The following is an 18,828-nucleotide window of genomic DNA, read 5'->3' as shown; positions in this document are numbered from 1 at the left end:
TAGTCTATACTCTGGTAGACCAAAGCAGGTTGTTAGTTTGGCATGAAATATGTATGAGTATGCTGTAGAATACTTGATATTAATAGCCTTTGGATATCCACAGAACTTTGAACTATGTAGGCTGTGTGTGAAATGTGTTCCTAAATACAACAAAATGAAAATTTATTCAGTTATAATGGTAATATAACTAAGCCAATTACTTTTGCTTAGATAAAAATGAGGGGCATTTCTTCACTGGTTTTAGAGAAATCTGAAAGAATTCTTTATTATATCATTTTAATGACTCGTATTTCCTGGAGGAGTTTTGGAACTCTCCTTTTGTCATCCCAAAGGAGGCTACACTAAAATTCTGTCTTTGGTGTATGGTGTGTCTCCCACTTGTCACTACAGCATTACGTTTCCATTTATTTTCTCTGTTTTCCCAGAATATCTCTGTTTTCCCAGAATATCTATGTTTTTCCCATATCTTCCTTTTCCCAGAAAACAGAAAACTGTTTTCTAGTCTTTCTAGAGGACTAGAAGTTTTCAGTGACAGGTGTCAGTCCTCATCAGTACTACAGATTACTTTGCTGTCCTGAGCTCTAGGGGAGGCTTTCTGCTCCCTGTTTGAATGTCTCAGGAGCAAAACACCGTCACTTTTCCCGCATGGGCTTATGCTGTTTTTCAGTCGTAGTGGAAGCCCTGTGTGAAAAGGAATTCACAATGAAGCTACGAAAACACTCTAAATCAGCAGTCACTCCACATGGCTGAGACAGACAAACACAGATATTTCTGCCAAGGCTGGGAAGTTACACACTGAATTCAAAGTGTGTGTAGTGTCCTGCCCTTCAACCTAATTGCAGTAAACAGTTCCACCCCCCACCCCCCTCCGGAAAGGTACATTTTCATGCACATCAATACATATGTATTGTTCTTGCCAAGCTCTTAGCCTTGCTTAATGGGACAGAGGGAAGCTATTACATGTGTGTAAAAGGTTCAGGTGTGGTGTTAATAGTTGCCATTTGAGGACTTCATTAGGGAGATAGTTGCATTATCTTACAGAAGTTGCGAAGGTTTTGTTCGTGTGTGCATCATGTGTCCCAGAAAATGTAGCTGAATTACATTTGAAGGCCAGACAGAGAAGTTTTGTCACACGGTACCAAAATTTCTTCAGGCCTCTTTATTTATTTACTGAGATGATGAGGAAAGAACTTTTCGTACTTCCTTTGTAAGGCGCCTTCTGGCATGTGAATGGTGAAGTTCCCAGGTCCCCCAGAGCCAAGGGACCCGCTGAGTTAGCAGACTCCTTTCTTTTGCAGTGAGTAGTGTGCAGATAGACCACCCAGCCAGCTGCTCTAAGCCAAGTCCTCATGCCTCTGTTCACAGAGGGCTTGAGAGGGAGTTTTTGGGGTTCATACTGGCCTTGAGAGCATTGTGAAACAAGGTGTTTGCCAGGATGCCCTTCTTTGACAGGTACTTAGACTTACTGTTTTTAATGGACGCGTGGTTTTGGGGAATATGGCTGGAGTACCATTTTGACACCTCTCTTCAGCTTTATCTCTGAAAGAAACGAAGACTTGCGTTTAGAAGACCAATGTGTTCTGGTTCAGTAATCATTTTTCCTAGTTGTTTACACCAACTCCTTGTTTTGGCAGCATGTGATGGCATTGGAACAGGGAGTTTAGTGTCGGCTCAGACAGTGGATTCCAGCAATATTGACAAGTTCATAAACTGTACCAAGATCAATGGCAACCTTATCTTCCTCGTTACTGGGATTCATGGGTAAGTGACAAAATGGTAAGATGTTATGTCATGGTGCCAGCCGAAACCAGGAGTGTACACCTCTTACTTATGGCTGCAGGCTTCTTGTGCTCAACAGCAGATCCAGGGTAAATAGGTTTTCTGACTTAGTTGTGAAGGAAACTGTTAATGGGATTCTTATGATTCAATCTATAGGAAAAGAAAGGATGAAGTAGATGGCACTAGAAGGAGAAAAGCATACTGTGATCTCTGGGTACTGTAAATTGTCAGAGCCTGGCTGGTGGTTGTTGTGCATGTTTAAAAGAACAGTCAATTGGTTTAAATTACGTATATTAAAAGTTTGATTGCAGAGATGTGCAAAACTCAGGGGTACTTAAATACGGTATTTTAGTTTAAATATCTTTGTATGTTGAGTAAGTCTTAATAACAGGTGATGTGGAGATACAGAACCAGTATTTGGAAGTCTCACCAATGTCTCTTTTGGAAAGAGCCCAGCCAAATACCTAGCCTCTTGCTGTTTATAGTTCGATGCACTTTGTGTCATTGTATCAGAAGTGAATGCATGGTGCAAGTTCTGCAAGGATGGGATGTGTCCAGGGAAAGCAGGGTTAATTTATTTTGATCAGGGGAGGCCTATTGCAAGCAGCCACTTCCTTGCTTTGCATTCTTTGTCACTGAAAGCGCTCACATACAGCTGCGTTTTCTTACTAATTCAAGCCTTCATACTGTAATTGGCCATGGTAAATTGTATGTGATGCTTTGAGGTATTTCGGGCCCTTTTAAAATGGGCAGAAGTCTCAAAATGTGCTACAAGATGAAACCCTTTTTCCTACTCTGTATATAATAGGTATACACATGCTTTGTTGTACACTAACAGTACAAAGTATTCAAGTACTTCTACCACTGTATAGTCTTGAAGTTCTATCATGCTTTTTAGGCTTCTCAGAGCTTTCAGTACTGGTTGCAACTGGTTGTCAAGATTTGTGATACTAAATAAATTCCCAGATTAACTCCATGTTTGCAGTTTCATGGCATAGTGTGAGAGTGATGAACTGAACTTCTGCAGGCAGATCTGAAGTGGAATTCTGGCAGCAGATCTTTTGTTGGTCTTACCTTCAGGTATGTTAAGGTGGTTGACGCTAGGTTGTATGGCTCAAATTTACCTGCTAGGTGAGGTGGAAAGAAATGTCTCGTTTCCTAGACTTGATGTGGTGATTGGTTTTAATGCTTCTTCACCTACAGCTTGACTCCAGCCATTTGAAGGTTGAAAATCTGCTTCAGTGTGGCTCTGCAGCTCGCTCATTTTCAAAAGGCCAGCAAATGTGAGCTTTGGCTGCATAGTTGGCCTTCTCATCTCTCCAGCAGGGAGTACAGTGTGGAAAGTTAATGTAGCATAGTTTGAAACACTTTAGTTTGAATGGTTTAAGGAAAAGCCGCTTTGGACCTGCGAAAGCCTGGAGAAGGTCATGCAGGAGTCAGTGCTTGCACCTTAATGCTTCCTCATCTGGCCAGATGACTGGCCACGAGGCTGGCTGTAAATCTGTTGAATCCTACCTGGCAGGAAGTACTCAATAAATGCAAGGTAGGCAGCTGGAGGAATTGAGCAATTCTCTGTGTATTAAGTGAAATGCAAGTTTCAGTATTAGAGGAGCACTTTTTGCAAAAGTTGCATTAATTGTAGAGTTACAAGGTGAGTCACATTAACAAATCTGTTAAAATTAAAGGGAGCAAAACCAATCCTGAATAAAACCATGTCCCTCGGGAAAAAGAAAAACTAAATTATGGACTATAAAGCAGGGAGTTAAAATATGTTGCTGTATTTTAATAGAAGAAAAACTTTTAGGTCAGTTAATATTGATACTGTGTAGAACTTTGTCTCATTCTTCATGAACAAAACTCACTCCAACCAGTCTTAAGCACGAAGACACGAAGTTCTGCAACCCTAAATTGTTCCACAGCATAAATTGTGGTAGTGTGTACTAAAAAAAATACTAGTGCTAAAATAACTTTGCATTTCTGGGACAGAATTTTGTTTAAAATTTCTGTTACGTTTTCCAAATCAGTAATACACAAAAGAAATAAAAAAGCACTAGCTACCTACAGAAGCAGTTTATTATATAGATGGGCAGTATAGAGCAAAAACAATAAAATAAAAGAAATGTCCATTTGAAGTTCTAGTTAACTTCTGTTACAAAGTTGTTTACTCAGTGAACTGCGGCTTCTATGTGTGAATTTTCAGCATTTCAGATTGTAGGGACTTCAAGTCTAGCTGTCTGTGGGGAACTGACAGATGTTTTGTAGTGGCAGAGAATTCAGTGAAAGATGCTAAGAGTGGATTTTGTTGTTTTGATTGGTAACTTTGTACTTACAATTGATGCTGTCATATTTTTGATCCTATCATTTTGTAGCCTTTCTGTTGTCCGAGCTCTTAAACTTAGTCTCTATGCCTTTGTTACAATGTGTATGCAAACTGTGTTTAGGTAGGAACTGTTTCCAGGGTTAATTATTTATGGTTGTATATGTAGAAATTATATAATTCTGAATTGACTTTAATTAGAGTCTGGATGTGAAGTGGAATAAAGGTAGGCCTAAATTTTGGTAAGCTGGTAGTGCTCATTCTTTTGAGGTAGTACTCTGCCAAAGTGTGTGGATGAAGTGATTTTCTTAAAGATCCACATCTCTGACCTGAGACAGAACACGTTGGCTAGAAAATGGGTAGGAACCCTACAGCTCAGGTGCAATTTTTTTTTCTATTGTTTTCGTGTGGTTGGGGTCCTAAAAAGCCAAGCTGCCTTTTGGATGTGCTGCTGCCTGTGAGGGGTGTAGTTTGAGGACAGACAGCCTTAACTAGCAGCAAATGCTCCTTGTTGTAGCAGGAGCAACAAGCCCTCAGTGCTAGTCAGCTTTTTATTTTCCCTTTAGTTGTCTGTCTGCAGTTCCACAATCAGCTGAAACTCTTATTCTTGGAGCTGTGAAGTCCAACTGAGCCTGTTCTACTGAGAAATCTTGTCTCTGCTAAGAATGGTAGATAACTGCATTAGTCTGCGGTTTTAGAAGTTGATAAAAACATGTCAGACATTTGCCTGTTAAGGGGGTTTAAATTTGTATCCTTAAAGACCACCTTATCTTAGGATTTGGAGGTGAAATTCAGCAGCCTCATGTTCAGTACAGTCATGGTGTTTCCTTTTTAGTAATGCATTTTGAAAGCGAAGTGTTGTGTTTCTGTTAGGTAGTACAAATTTGTCACCTACTTTTGAGAGCCCCAAATTGTTAAAATTACATTTATATGATGCTTCTGTGGTCCACTGGGCTTTATATTGAGGTTTAAGAATTTAATTTGTTTTTACTGTCCTGGAGTCACCTCCACAATAGTTAAAATGACCCCATCAGCCTGCCACAGCACAGTTGGGTGAGGCCTGTCCCCAGAGACAGCCTGGTTGATTACCAACATGTTCCAGTTCCAGGAGTTCTGCTCTTAGAAAGCAGGAGGAGAGATGGAAATGTATGTTGCACCTTTACTGAATATGTTTCCTACCCTCACAAACCCTACAAAAATACCATAACATTACGTTACAGAAGAACCTTTTCCTGTATTTTTAAAGGACCTTTTTTTGTTTGAGTTAGGCTTTTACTCCTTAAATAATGGGAGTGTCACAGTATGTTTCCTCCTAGTGGACATTGTCCAGGCAAATGCTCTTCACTCCTTCAAAATTAAAAAAAAAAAAAAAAAAAAAAAAAAAAAAAAGCTAAATAATGTCACTGTCAAAATCAGTCAGTTTCATCTTTTCATGCTATAGCATTCCTAACTTGGAGATTTTTATGTTTGACGGGGGTATTTCAGTTCTCTAATGACCAACCAGCTTGGCAAGGATCTGTGCTTCTTGATGTTCCCTGTTTTACACCTTCTAAACAGTGCATCCTTGTAACGTCCAAGGTCAGGCACCGCCAGCATGCTCTTAGTTTTCTTCTGTTTTTAGCTTGTTACTTGTTTCAGTAGCGATTTTATAAGTACAGTCCTGGCAGCGCAGTATTAAAACTATCATTTAAGTTTGTCTTCCTGGAAAAAATGTTGAAAACATGCATCTTTTCTTTAGGGATATCATCCATAGTTGTTCAGAATCCATTAATTTTCCAAGAGCATAAGTATTTACTCAAATATTGATGATTTGATCCTTCAAGATAGTGAGCACCGTTATTTCCCCTCAAGGTGACTTGGGAGAAGTTTCTACAGATTCTGTAGAATCAACAGTCTGACAAAATTGAAAACAGTCCGCAGAAACCTGCCACATATGCTACTGAAAAGCCAAGTGTTGACTTCCTATTCTGAAAGAATTTCTACGTGGCATAGCTTTGTGAACGTGACTTTTTTGTTTATTCATAGTATCACATTTTGTCCATTTAATCTTTCAGGGATCCGTACCACACAATCGCCGCTATTAATCCGGAGAAATTAAATATCTTCCAAACAGTGAGAGAAATAACAGGTAACAAACACTTCTGATTTGTACAATCTGAATTTCTTCTCATTTTGCATTAATGGTTGTGATTTGTTGGTTTTTCTGAAGAACACATGCGTTTTTCTTAAAACTCAGTGTATTGTCAATTTAACAAAGTTTAATACAGAACAGCTCCAGTATCAGCTATTATTAACAAGTGTATTGTCCTTTTCTAATGAGTACAGAGCGCACATTGCATTCGGGGTACACAGACACCAGAATACCAAGACCTTATTGTTGAGTGGGCTGGGGGTCTTGGCACAGTGCTAGCAAAGTGAGACAAGTGTTGCAAACACCAGTTGTGACAGCGTCTGCTCTGCCACTTAAGTGGCATTATCCCTGTGCTTACAGATGTACTGAAAAATCATAGGGAACTGCATGTATAGAAATCTTTTTAGAATAAAATAAGTAGTTCCATTTTCTGCCTGTGCAGAGACTGCTTTCCAGTGGTGGCTGATCCTCACGCACACTCAGAAAGGAATGCAAGTTCTTTGTTTCAGGAAAGTCTTATCTTTGTATGCATCAAAAAGGATCTCTTAATTTCTGTCCTAATCCTAATTCTGTCTGCTGCTGCTAAGAAGTGGCTGGCTGGCAGGCCTTGCAGATTGCAGCCTGTGTTTAGGCTGTTGAAAGTCTGGCTGTTGGAAGTGGACTTAGTGCTATGACACTGCTGCTGTGACACTGCTGAAGTCTTCCTTTGCCTTCCTGGAGGAGACAGTGTGGAGCAGGCTGATGAATTCCCACACAGTAGCGTGCAGCATTCATTACTTATTTCTTTCTTTTACTCAAGCCAGCACTGTCTTTCAGTTAAAGGTTAGGCCTGTCTTCATTCATGTATGTGATCAAGCGGTCTTTATGTCTGAAATGACTGATGTTCCTCTTTGCCTTTACCTCCTTCAGGGTATTTGAACATACAGTCGTGGCCTGAGAATATGACAGATTTCAGGGTGTTTTCTAACTTGGTTACAATTGGTGGAAGAGCTCTGTATAGGTAAGGTACTTTCTCTGTTCATGGAATTGTTTTTTATTAGCCTTTTATTTGGTAGCTCAGAATGCGACATCCCTCTGGAAAGGCATCATAAACTGGTATGTTTTCTTTGTTACCAAGTTATTCGTTAACAGTATCTTCGATAAGCGCTTGTTTTTTATGGGCAATAGCTCTTGAATGTAGTTATGTTAAAAAAAAAAACTAAAAGAAAAAAAAACTTAGAAGGTCTTGGGTCATTCCCGTAGCTTTTAAGTCATTGTTCAGAAAAAACTTCTTACGATTTTAAAATATGTTAGAATGTGAAACGTAAGCTGAAAGAAACTACTAAAACTTAGCCTCGTTATCTGGAAGCTTTTATGGGTGTGAACGGAGGTGCAGGCTCATGTGTCCAAGGAATGATCTGCTCTTAAGGAGCCATAAAAGATAAATACATGGAAGAACGCTGAAGTACTTAGCAGATGGGGCGCGTGTTAGCTGTGTAGTGCCACTTTTACCAAAGATGTTTCAATATGAACACTCGTACGGAGGAATTGATTTTGAAGAGAAGAAAATGCAGTGAGAAGTAATGGAGGAGCACAAGATAGCTGAATGATGTATAGAGTAAACTCTGGTTCCCAGTTGTGTAAATGTAGTAAATCAGTCATGGGATTCTGCTGGCATCTTAAACAGCAGGCCAAGCAGATTATGAATAGCAGTGAAACCTTGAGATTGAATTCCAAACAGAAAGCTGGGCTGTAAGCAGCAGTTTTTATTTAGAACAGCTGGAAAACAATTACAATCATTAAAATACAATAACTTAAAGGTTGCCCAGAAACTGGCTGTTGTCTTCACTCATCAGCAGTCATAAAATATGTGCAGTCATTCACAGATTATACACACAATCATTTGCCTCTTCCTTTGATGAAGAAAGGAGATAACCATATATTACAATAAAAGAAAAATGAAATGTAGAAAGTGAGTGGAAAAATTTCCTTGAAAATAATAGTTTCTGCCTGTATTACTATAAATGACATCAATTTGACGCCTGACAGAAGATGTTAATACATTTTGCATGACTTTGTCAATTTTTCTTTAGCACATAAACTATCATAGTATTAATTCTGTTGTCTTGGGGGAGGAACAGATTTTTCTAAAGTTTTCTTAACTGCACTTCATTTAAAAAAAAAAAAGTTAGCATATGAAATTGAACTGTGTTTGACTTAATTGAGTGGTTTTGTTGGCTGCGTCCCGAGCCTCACAGTTTGTGCTATCATGATTCTGACAGGGCTTGTAATTTTCTGGGCAAAAAAAGGGTTTTGACTCACAGAACATTTATGTCACCCCTAAAGACATGTTTTCTGACCAAATTTCAGCTTTGCAAAAAAAGATCATTTTGCCATTAGAAACTAATTCTAGTGGGAAGTTCTCAACCAGCCCTTGTAAGTTCCACCTCCTGGGGCTCATCCCTGTTCTTTTGTTTTTGTCACAGTGGCCTTTCCTTACTCATCCTAAAGCAACAAGGCATTACCTCTTTGCAGTTCCAGTCCTTGAAGCAAATCAGTGCTGGCAACATCTACATAACAGACAACAGCAATCTGTGCTACTACCACACAGTCAACTGGACCAGCCTTTTCAGTACGCCCAGTCAAAAGACAGTGATTCACCGAAATAAAAAAGCAGAGAACTGCAGTAAGTACTGTTGCTCAGTGCAGACCTTCTTGCTTATAACTGGCTATGATTGGGGTGAAAATGGTGGAGCTACTGAGGATAGGGTGTTGTGGGCAGGCCAGAATTCACCTGGTGTCACCTGGCATGAGCTCCATGAACATCAGTGGATCATTGATCATTTACAGAATCTGTAAATACAGCCCAGCCTCTCTGAGGAGATTTATAGGCAAATATAGTGTTTTAAGGTATGGAGGAATTGAATGAGAGGGGAGAGAAAGCACTGCTTCCTTGCTGTGGTGTGAACATTGGAGAGAAGAGATCCAGTTTCCTAAACGGGGATTCTGAAGGCTATAAATGTGTAGCAAATACAGTGTTCATGGAAGGCATTGATTTGACAGTTTTGAAAATTACAGCCCTCTTCTTATGGGAGTAAGTTTAGCATCTCTTGCTTCTCCTGCTCTGCTTCATCAAGGTTGCTTTTGGGACTGTTTTTGGTAATGGAATTCTCCTTTCTGTACTCAGCCTATCTGATACCGGGTTACTAGCAGACTTTCAGCTGGGGCTGTTTGTCTTTCAGGAAGGTTTATGTGCTAACACCTGGTCTAAGGTCATTGTACTGAAAAACAGTGCTGTGTAGCAAATGAAATAGTGTGCTTAGGCAGAAATGACACAGCGACTTGCATTAATACAGTCATGTTGTAGCAGCAACATAGTTCATTTTGAGCATCTGTTAGGCTGCCAGAGAGGAAGTTCATTAAATTGCTGTATGTTTAAATGATATGTCTGTTCTTTGGGGTTTGGCCATCCAGAAGTGTATGCTTTGGGTTTTTCTTCAGGCTGTGGTCTTACTTTCAAGTTAGTCTTTTAGTTCTTTTTTTTTTTTTTTTTTCTCCCTTTGAAGTACTATTCTGTTCTGCTTTGAAAGACTTTATGGCTGTGCTCATTGCTGCAGTATGAGGGTAGCTTCCAATATCTATCACCTCTGCTTGGTTATTTTTCTCATTTCTTCTGCCGGGTGAGAGCTTCTCGAAGCGTAAAGCCTTGTTCGGTATGTCTCTATGTGGGATTTTGTTGGCTGTTTAACATTTTTTCTACCGATGAGTTAAATAACTGTCTTTTGCTACTGAAATATATTCCAGTAGGATCTTAGTGGTCCAATCTTGCTGTGAGATATAAGAACCTATGAACCTTCTAGAGGAAGGTGCAGGATTCCTTTCCACCATGTGAAAAACTGCTAAGTGGGGGAGAAGGATCTTGTTCCTGGTGCTCTCTGCTGTTTTGACATCTTTGCTTGTTTATAGCAAGATTGGCTCTAGCTGTCTGATAATGATGCATCATTTAAGGAAACAACAAAACTGGCTCTCTTCTGTCCAGAGAAATTCAGTATGGAAATAAAGCAGTAATAGAGTAGAGCATAGTCTTTGTATCTCATACAGTAGCACTTCCTCTTCGCTTCAAGCTCTGCATAACTTATAGACCACATGTTAGAAGACAATGAAAAACTACTCAGTGGTGAACTTTGTACAGTGCTTTTTCCTTCATGGAGCAGTGTTTTACTTGACTGGTTTGGAGAGCTTGGAGACCTAGCTGAAAACAACAGTTAGGAGTATAGTCCTGTACTAGTTGTCAGGATTGCTTTGTCAAATATCTTTGCCCTTTACTATGATCACTAAGTTTGGGTGTGTTTGAAGTGCCCCCAGCTGTTGAAACATGGACTTCCTGTGCAAATGGAAATGAGAAGAGACTGTCAAATGGTCCTCTTGCACTGTCTTGTCAGTACAGTTGCACACAAAGGGAAAATGTAAACTTTATTTGACTTTCAGCTTGTTGAGGATTTGCTTTAGTAGAGGCTTTTACTTTCTAGGAAGAAAACTACTACTAAAGATGTTTTATGAAATTTAACACCAAGAGAATCTTCATGAGGAAAACAGAGCTCTCTTATTTCTCCGTAAGAAGCCATAGTGTAAGCTACACTACCAAGGGGTTAGTTCTAAAAATGGACTCTAACCTGTGTTCATTAAATGGACTGTATTTAATGAACATAGGCTGTGGGCCAGATTACTCAGTTCAGAAAGCAACGTCTTAGACTGCTTACTTCCTGAATCTTAAAAGGGAGCAGCGGTTCTCTCTGTGCACGTCTGTGTGAATGAATTGATTAATGTTTTGTGGCCTTCTGAGAGTCAGCAGTAGATGAGAAGAGCTATCCTGCTGCTTCAACTCCGCCTGTCAGTCAGCACCTCTCTGGGGTTAAATAGGTTCTGCTGCAGGTTAGATGTCTAACTAAAATCCTCACAATTACTTTGAGTAAGACAGAAGTGTTCCTTAGAGCCAGATGCATTTCTCCAGCATTCTTTGAAACATCTGTGGTTTTTCAGGGTAGGGCAACAGATGGGTTTTGGGGAGTTTTCTCTGAATCTCCCACTGCCTGAATGTTTGTTAGCTGAGGGCAAGCCGCTAGGGTTTCCATGTCTGCCTTCTGGTTGTTTAGCCTGTTTCAGGCCCTGATCCTGTGGGTGCTTGTGCATATGCACGGGCTTCTCTGAGTGACAAACAAGGCTAATCTGAATAGGGGGGGGTAAATGCAAATGTAAATCTGTAAGTATTTGCAGGATTGAAATCTAGCTTCTGTGGTGGAAATGCTATCTGTTTGCATGGTATCAAGCGGCGTGTCAATTATTAATAAAAATAACTATTAAAGATTGTTTTTCATATGGTTTCCCACAAAACAAACCAATCCAGACCATGTTAATTATTACAGCCACACTCTGGTGTGCTTATTATTAATCCTTTGTATATTTTGAGGCACTATCAGCTTGTTATTGCTTTCTTCACTGCCTAGTGATTATTACTGCCTTAAAACAAATGACAGCAAACATTTAATACACTTGTAGCTTTTCTTAAAAAAAAGCGTGTGAGCATGTGAGAGCTCCTAAGCTCATCTGGTCAGCCTCATATAATAAGTGGCTTTTATTATGCATCACAAGATGGTGATGCATCTTTTTGATACCATTTAATATTGTGTTCTGCTGAACACTGAAGAATTGTTGAGGAAGTTAAATATTCATAGAAAAGTTCAGTCTATAGTAGTGCTTCATCTGTGAGGTAGCGTTGGCCTAACAGTTTGGTGCAAGTCTGATTTTTTTTCAATGAGAATGATGACAATGGGCTTCAGTGAGTGGAAAATGCTGCAGGGTGTGATTAGCAGTGAGGGACTTGTGAACTACATGGACCCTGACAGATTCCTAGGCATGGAGGCTGGTTACAAGAGAAGAGGGAAGGATAAGTTGAGGTTTCAACAGGTGTTGCACTTCTAGCACAGTCTGACAGTGTCTCCCAAAGTTGTTTAAGAATTCACATGGCAAATGGGTATCTTCAAACGGCTAACCATAGAGGAAATTAATTGGAGAGTATTTGTCCAAAATACAGTGCATGGAGCTCTCAAAGAAGCACAGAATTTCCCTGGTAGGAAGGGACCTTCACGGAATATTGAGTCTAACTCTTGGCTGCACACAGGACTACCTAAAAATTAAACCAGGTATCTGGGAACGTTGTCCAAACACTGCTTGAACTCCATCAGGCTCAGGGCCATGACTGCTGCCCTGGGTAGCCTGTTCAGTGCCCGGCCAGCTCTCGGTGAAGAACCTTTTCCTCACACCCAGCCTGAACCTCCCGTCACAGGTCCATGCCGTTCCCTTGGGTCTTCTCATCTAATATATAATTTTAATTGTTTCCTGCTATAGCCTGTGATGTTCATAAGCCTTACTGTGTTATGAAGATGATTAACGCGGAGTTAAAGTTACTTGTTAGGGAATGTACTCTGGTGGTTAGATTTTACTGTTACTTTGTGCTGAAGTCAAAAATTGGCCTTTTTTGCCCAGCATGGTTATTTTATGGAACAGTTAGAGGTGATTCATGTTGAATATAAGAGCACACAAAATAAATCCAGAAAAAAATGTTTTTTTATACCAAGTTATTTAAATAATTGCTTTCAGCTCCGCTGACACCTGCAGTGTATGGAGAAACCTTTCCAGGCAAAGGTTGTTACAAATGTGGTTGTTATGAATTATGTCAATTTAGCCACCAATTAACAACTTGAATAAATGATTCCACTGACTGTCAGGCTTGGTGCAAAACTAACTAAAGGCTGCAGGAGTTTTACTGTCGAGTCCAAGGAGCTTTGGATCAGGTTGCTAAGTATATAGCCAAATAACTTTTTTTTTTAGCTGACTTTCTTCTGTTCTAACTGGTTTGGGGAAAAACAGTGAGCCTTTCTACTTCTAACCTGTGTGACCCCTTTGATAAAGAATGAGCATTCGTTCTAAAACACCCAATCAAAATGAGTTCCTGTCAAAAGCTTTATTGTTCTTTCCTTGCACCTATGGCCATGTGATACGCTGGAGCTTTAGAACTTTCTCAGTGGGTGAAAATGCCAAATAATACATCTAAAATTGAAACATCTCTTTAACCATCCATATACTTAAAGATGAGGAAGAAAGCATATCCACAAGCATAGTGGATTTTATAAGGTGTCCAAAAAAAAAAATTCCCTTTTTGCCAGGATTTGTTTATGAAAAGTTTTCTAAAAGACTTAGAAATAAGCAGAAGGAAATAGTGTTTTTTAATTACTATTTTCTGCTGTTGCTTTTTTCATAAACTGCAGGTACTGTTGGCTAGATTTCAATAGGATAATCTTGATTTTCTTTACTGAATAGCTCTCGTTTCATTTGCATAACATTCACTCAGTATACTTTGAGTGATCTTGTAATAGTGTGTTGTGGTTTAGCCCGGCTGGCAGCCAAACACCACACAGCCGTTCGCTCACCCTCCCCCCTCCCTCTCCGGGATGGGGGAGAGAAACAGGAAAGTGAAGTCTGTGAGTTGAGATAAAGACAGTTTATTAAGACAGGAAAAATAATAACAATAATAATAATAATAGTATTAATAGTAATAATGTGTACGAAATAAGTGATGCACAATGCAATTGCTCACCACCCGTTGACCGATGCCCAGCCTATCCCCGAGCAGCCGGCCCCCCCACCCCGGCTAGCCACCCCTATCCCCGAGCAGCCGGCCCCCCCACCCCGGCTAGCCACCCCTATATATTGTTCAGCATGACGTCAGATGGTATGGAATACCCCTTTGGCCAGTTTGGGTCAGCTGTCCTGGCTCTGTCCCCTCCCAGCTCCTGCTGCATCCCTAGCCTGCTCGCTGGCAGGACAAAGAGAGGCTGAAAAGTCCTTGGCTTGGTGTAAGCACTGCTCTACAACAATTAAAACATCAGCACGTTATCAGCGCTCTTCTCATCCTAATCCAAAACATAGCACCCTGCCAGCTACTAGGAGGAAAATTAACTCTGTCCTAACTGAAACCAGGACATAGTGTTCCATGCTATTTCAAGGAATATTTTAGTGCAACACTTTGTAAATAAATTCTTGATTCAGAGTACTCTAATAGTCGAGGGGGGGAAAGGAAATGGCTAGTAATAAAAGCATGATTTCAGGTTACTAAAAAATTGAGAAAAATAGGAAACTGCTTTTTGATGACAAGAGTATGTAAAACGGTATTAGAACTTAAAATATCCTTAGGATTAAAAAGGAGAACAAAGGTATCTCTAAAGCAAATTTTTTTTTTAGTTGCCTGACTACTACTTAAAGCCAGTCATTGACTGAAAAATAAGACTATTTGTATAAAAGGTTTGCTTATTTTGAAATGTGATAGTTTCTGGGCTCAGGGCAGGTGGTGGTTGGATTGCAGCAGTTCCTTTTTTTTTTTTTCTTTTTTTTTTTTTTTTCTGGGGATTGAGCCTGAAGCTGTCTGGTAATCCCAGATGTCCTTGTGGCAGACAGTGTGAGGCAGGGCTCATTTCTTTGTCTGGTCTGGGTCTGTCACACGTCACCACCAGCATGTATGAGATCAAGGGAGATGGGCAGACCAGGAATCTGCTCTAAGGGAGGCCTCAAGTGTGCCCAAAATCCCATGGCATAACTGGGGTTCCCCTGAAATGACCAGCTGCATCACCTCGAGCTTTTTGCTGGGTGCTTCTGCAGGCAATGAACATGAAGCAGGCCCAAACTGGCCTTCAGTACCAAGTCAGTGCCTCTGTGGAGCAACTGTACAAAGCCAGCATCAGACTGAAACATCTAAAAGTAGGTGAAAAAGGAGATGTAGGCTACATGTAGCGTTTACAGATATAAAACTTTTGCCAAACTCCAGCTTCTATGAAGTTTGGTCAGAAGCAGCATAGTGGAATTATTGACTTCTAGTTTCTATAACTGTTGTCATGCTGTAAAAAATAAAAATTAAAAAAAAAGGTTTAGGACAGTATTGTAAAACTACATTTTTCATCTGTGCTCACAGTGGCTTTGTGTGCTTTGGTTCCTTTGACTTCAGCAGAATGACTCCTGATTTACAGCAGACTTCAGGTAAAGAGAATGAAATGTCTTTATGCAGTGACATAAAGCTAAATAGCTCCGGTCTCTTGCTGTGTTGCCATCTCCAGGAATTAGTTCAGTCTAAAAGAAATTAAATGATCACCTGCAGTTACTGCTATTTTTTTTTTTGGCTATGACTGACTTGACTTTTGATGCAAAAGGACAACAACCAGAAAACGTGCAGAATTATCTTTTTTGTTGTCATTAAGAAAATGTGGTATGTATTTTGTCACCCCAGCCTCGATATTTATATGTACATGTGTATGTGTGTGTGTAAAAGACAGGAGTGTGCAGACTTGTCTTATCCCAGGTTACTTGTGGTATTGTAGGGACCATGTAGTAGTGTTCACCTACCTGCTGAATTACTACGTTGTGTAGCAGAGCTGCAAAGGGTCAACAGCAGTGCTGCACAAGTAGGAGGTATGAATCTCTTTTTCTGTGGGTCAGTTTGCCTGCAAGGGCCAGAGGGCAACAAATCTTTGGGTTCCTATACTTCTTGCTACAAAGTAAAGACGAGATGTCATTTTTGGCACCCAACTATGAAAGTGTTCAGGGAAGAAAAAGAAGAGAGGAGCTGGCATTCTCAATCTCCATAAAGCAAAATACCCAACTGCAAGATGAAAGGAAATAAGGAAGATGCTTCAGTCCCCCTCAGTCCTCTTGCCTACTTGCTACCTGCAGCCAGGGAGAAACATTTACATGTGCCACACATACAGTTGTTGTGTGTTTCTTCCTAAGAAGTGCTTTCCGATAAATTCAGTGGTCAGAAGCAGGATGACAGTGAGCGACAGGACAAGCAGTGCATATCAAAAGAGAGCGTCCTGCCGGTGAAGTTGAGGTGCAACTTCTTGCATCTCAGAAGGCAAAAGAAGGTGTACGAATTCCCTTGGAAGGAACAGAAGAAGATAGAGGCGTGCTGTATAGATAAGAAAGATGGGCTTGATGAACCTTGTGCCAACATCAAACAATGCTACATGATGAAACACAGCGATTAAGGAGCAGTGTGCTCTCCCATACAGTTAGATGCTATGGCAGGTATTCAGTTGGATCAAATGTGGTATGTTATACACCATAGCACAGAATAACCAGTGTGAAAACATGCTGCAGAGTGTAGAAAGCATCTTCTGCTGTTTCTTTAACGATTTATAAGGACTTAGTGTCTCTCAGGTAATAAAACTCAGTATACTCTTTAATTGTTAAGGTAGACTGCATGGCCATCTAGTACTTACCTGCCCTGTTCCAGCCTTGACACGGTGGAGACAAGACCATCAGGTATTTTGAAATGAAAATAAGGCTTTTTTTTTTTTTCCAGTCACCCAGGTGTGCTGCTGTACTGGAAGAAGTGTAGAAAAATGGTGTACAAAAAGACTGTCTTTTTATTGAATAAAAGGTGATGGAGGGCTATCTGTGTTTTGTGAGAGAAATTGCTCTTGGTTATGCTACTGCCCCTCTGCAAAGGCGTGCCGTGTGTATGTAGTTGCTGTTTTATAGGTGTATGTGTATTTGCCATCTCTGATATTTAGGAGATTTTTATATCTTTAATCTACTCAATCTAGTATATAAGCTACTTGGGTAGAATGCTTCCTCATGAAAGAGTGAAGTTAAATTATGACGTCTACACTTCCACATGCTACTGTTTTGCTAAATGGACATCCAAATTCTGGAGAGAGAGAGGGTTTTGCTTTTGCTGTTTGCTCATTTTCTCAGTCTTTCATTTACAAAGTGAAGTATTTATATAACCACACAATTCTGTTTGAAACCACCTTTCCCTCACCCTTCATTCATTCTGTTTATTTAAGCTAAATTTTGGTTTTGAGACAGGGACAATTTTTTTTATTTTGTGTTTTTGGTTTTTTTTGTGTGTGTGTGTTTAATATAAAAAGCTCTTTGCCTATTCAGGTGCTTTTACACTAAAGAATTTTAAAAGACACAATTAATAGTGATACTTCAACTTCTTCCCCACCATCCATAAACTTAATTTCAGGGAGTTCTTGGTTCAGCTGTAGTGCTTTATATTTTAGTTTAACAGCTTTTCTGTGGACTTGGATAATTGACTTTTCAAATCTTGCAAGTCTTTGGCATTTACCATGTCCTGTGTCAGGGAATTCTGCAGCTTAATCTATACTTGGTAGTAAGAAAAATCTCCATTTTGAACCCAATTGGATTCCTGTCTTTTTGAATGCTCCTGAGGGACTTGGAAGAAGCAGTGGACAATTGTTTTTTGCCTATCTTCTTCTTGTTCACATTTTCATAGGGCTTTATTATGTCTTTCCTCATCTGTGTTTAGGGCTACTAGTCTGTTTATTCCTTAGTTCTGATCAACCCTGCAGCACCCTTTTTCTCACTTTATCCGTTCTCAAAGGAATGAACCATAACTGGGTGTAGTATTCAGACTGTAGATACACAGCGGGTTTCTGTAGTGGTAAGATGTTAACTTCTGTTTTTTTCCCTCTATCCTGTTTCTAGAAATTGTGAACATTGGGTATGCTTTTCTGAGCATGGCATATCAAATTGGTGTTTCATAGCACTATTGATGTTAATCCTAAATTCTTGTGTTCAGCTGTAGTAGTCAGCTCAGAGAAAAGCATTTAATCTAGCATTATTCTGTATGGAAAATAGCTTTTTTTTTTTTCTTCTTCCCATCTGCATCAGTTCACATTTACCACTCTATATTAAGCAGGTCTTCTTGCCTATATGACTGCTTCAGGGAGCAACAGTTTTCTGTTTTGTGAGGCATGACTTCTCATTACTGAAGTCATCACTATTTTTCTGTAATATACATCCATGTGTCCCTCAGCCTTCTTTCTAGAATCATTTCTAAAATTGCAAAAGAGCATCCTTCAAACAATGAAAACTCATTTTCTGATGGATTGTCAGCAGACAGCTTGAGTTAGAATGGTCATTTTAGTAACAGTGGTGTTGACCCATCATTGCTCCTTTATTGTAAGGGTTCAGTGCTGAATAGTTCTGCTAATTTTACTCCAGGCTTGATTTGAGAAGACTGTTCATCGGGGCAAAAGAAAGATCGCTGCTCTGGAGGAACAGTGATGCAGTTGGAGGAAGTGTTTCTTTTTCAGAGACTGAAATTTAGTAACATCTTCAAGGCTGTTGAAGTTGGAGGCTTTTTACCCTCCGCAAACACAGTCAGAATCCAAGTGGAATTTTGCAACACGTCTGTGTACTGTGTGCACTGGCTTATGCTGTGCACAGGAAGAGTTGGGTCTTCGTTTATGAGGGATTTTGCTGTCATATGTTTCTGAGGGGAATATCTTGGTTTTTTGAATGGTGGATGAAATGTCCCTTGGATTTTAGAGGACTATGTAATTTAATGGCAGTATCCTCTCTCTCTGCAGCTGCTGATGGGATGGTGTGTAATGAGTTATGCTCAAGTGATGGTTGCTGGGGACCAGGGCCAGACCAGTGCCTCTCCTGCAAGCGCTTCATCAGGGGAAGGACCTGCATAGAGTCTTGTAACCTGTATGATGGGTAAGGTATTTCCTTTTATTTCCCTTGCACTTTTCCCTGA

The 18,828-nt window shown here is 40.0% G+C and overlaps 1 protein-coding gene across 3 annotated transcripts in view; it reads left to right on the top strand.

Moving 5' to 3' along the window:
• Positions 1–18,828, top strand: part of ERBB4 (erb-b2 receptor tyrosine kinase 4) — a 574,171-nt gene that overhangs the window by 411,785 nt on the left and 143,558 nt on the right. For all 3 annotated transcript variants that reach the window (XM_050711632.1, XM_050711633.1, XM_050711631.1), the window contains exons 9-13: positions 1,635–1,761; positions 6,151–6,224; positions 7,137–7,227; positions 8,693–8,892; positions 18,656–18,788. In XM_050711632.1, the coding sequence (XP_050567589.1) occupies positions 1,635–1,761; positions 6,151–6,224; positions 7,137–7,227; positions 8,693–8,892; positions 18,656–18,788 (625 nt within the window). The remainder of the gene's footprint in view (positions 1–1,634; positions 1,762–6,150; positions 6,225–7,136; positions 7,228–8,692; positions 8,893–18,655; positions 18,789–18,828) is intronic.

Source organism: Cygnus atratus, chromosome 6 (genome assembly GCF_013377495.2).
Source record: "Cygnus atratus isolate AKBS03 ecotype Queensland, Australia chromosome 6, CAtr_DNAZoo_HiC_assembly, whole genome shotgun sequence".
NCBI classification, from domain to species: domain Eukaryota; kingdom Metazoa; phylum Chordata; class Aves; order Anseriformes; family Anatidae; genus Cygnus; species Cygnus atratus.
The sequence above is the reverse complement of the archived record's forward strand: the minus strand, read 5'-3'. Positions and strand labels throughout refer to the sequence as shown.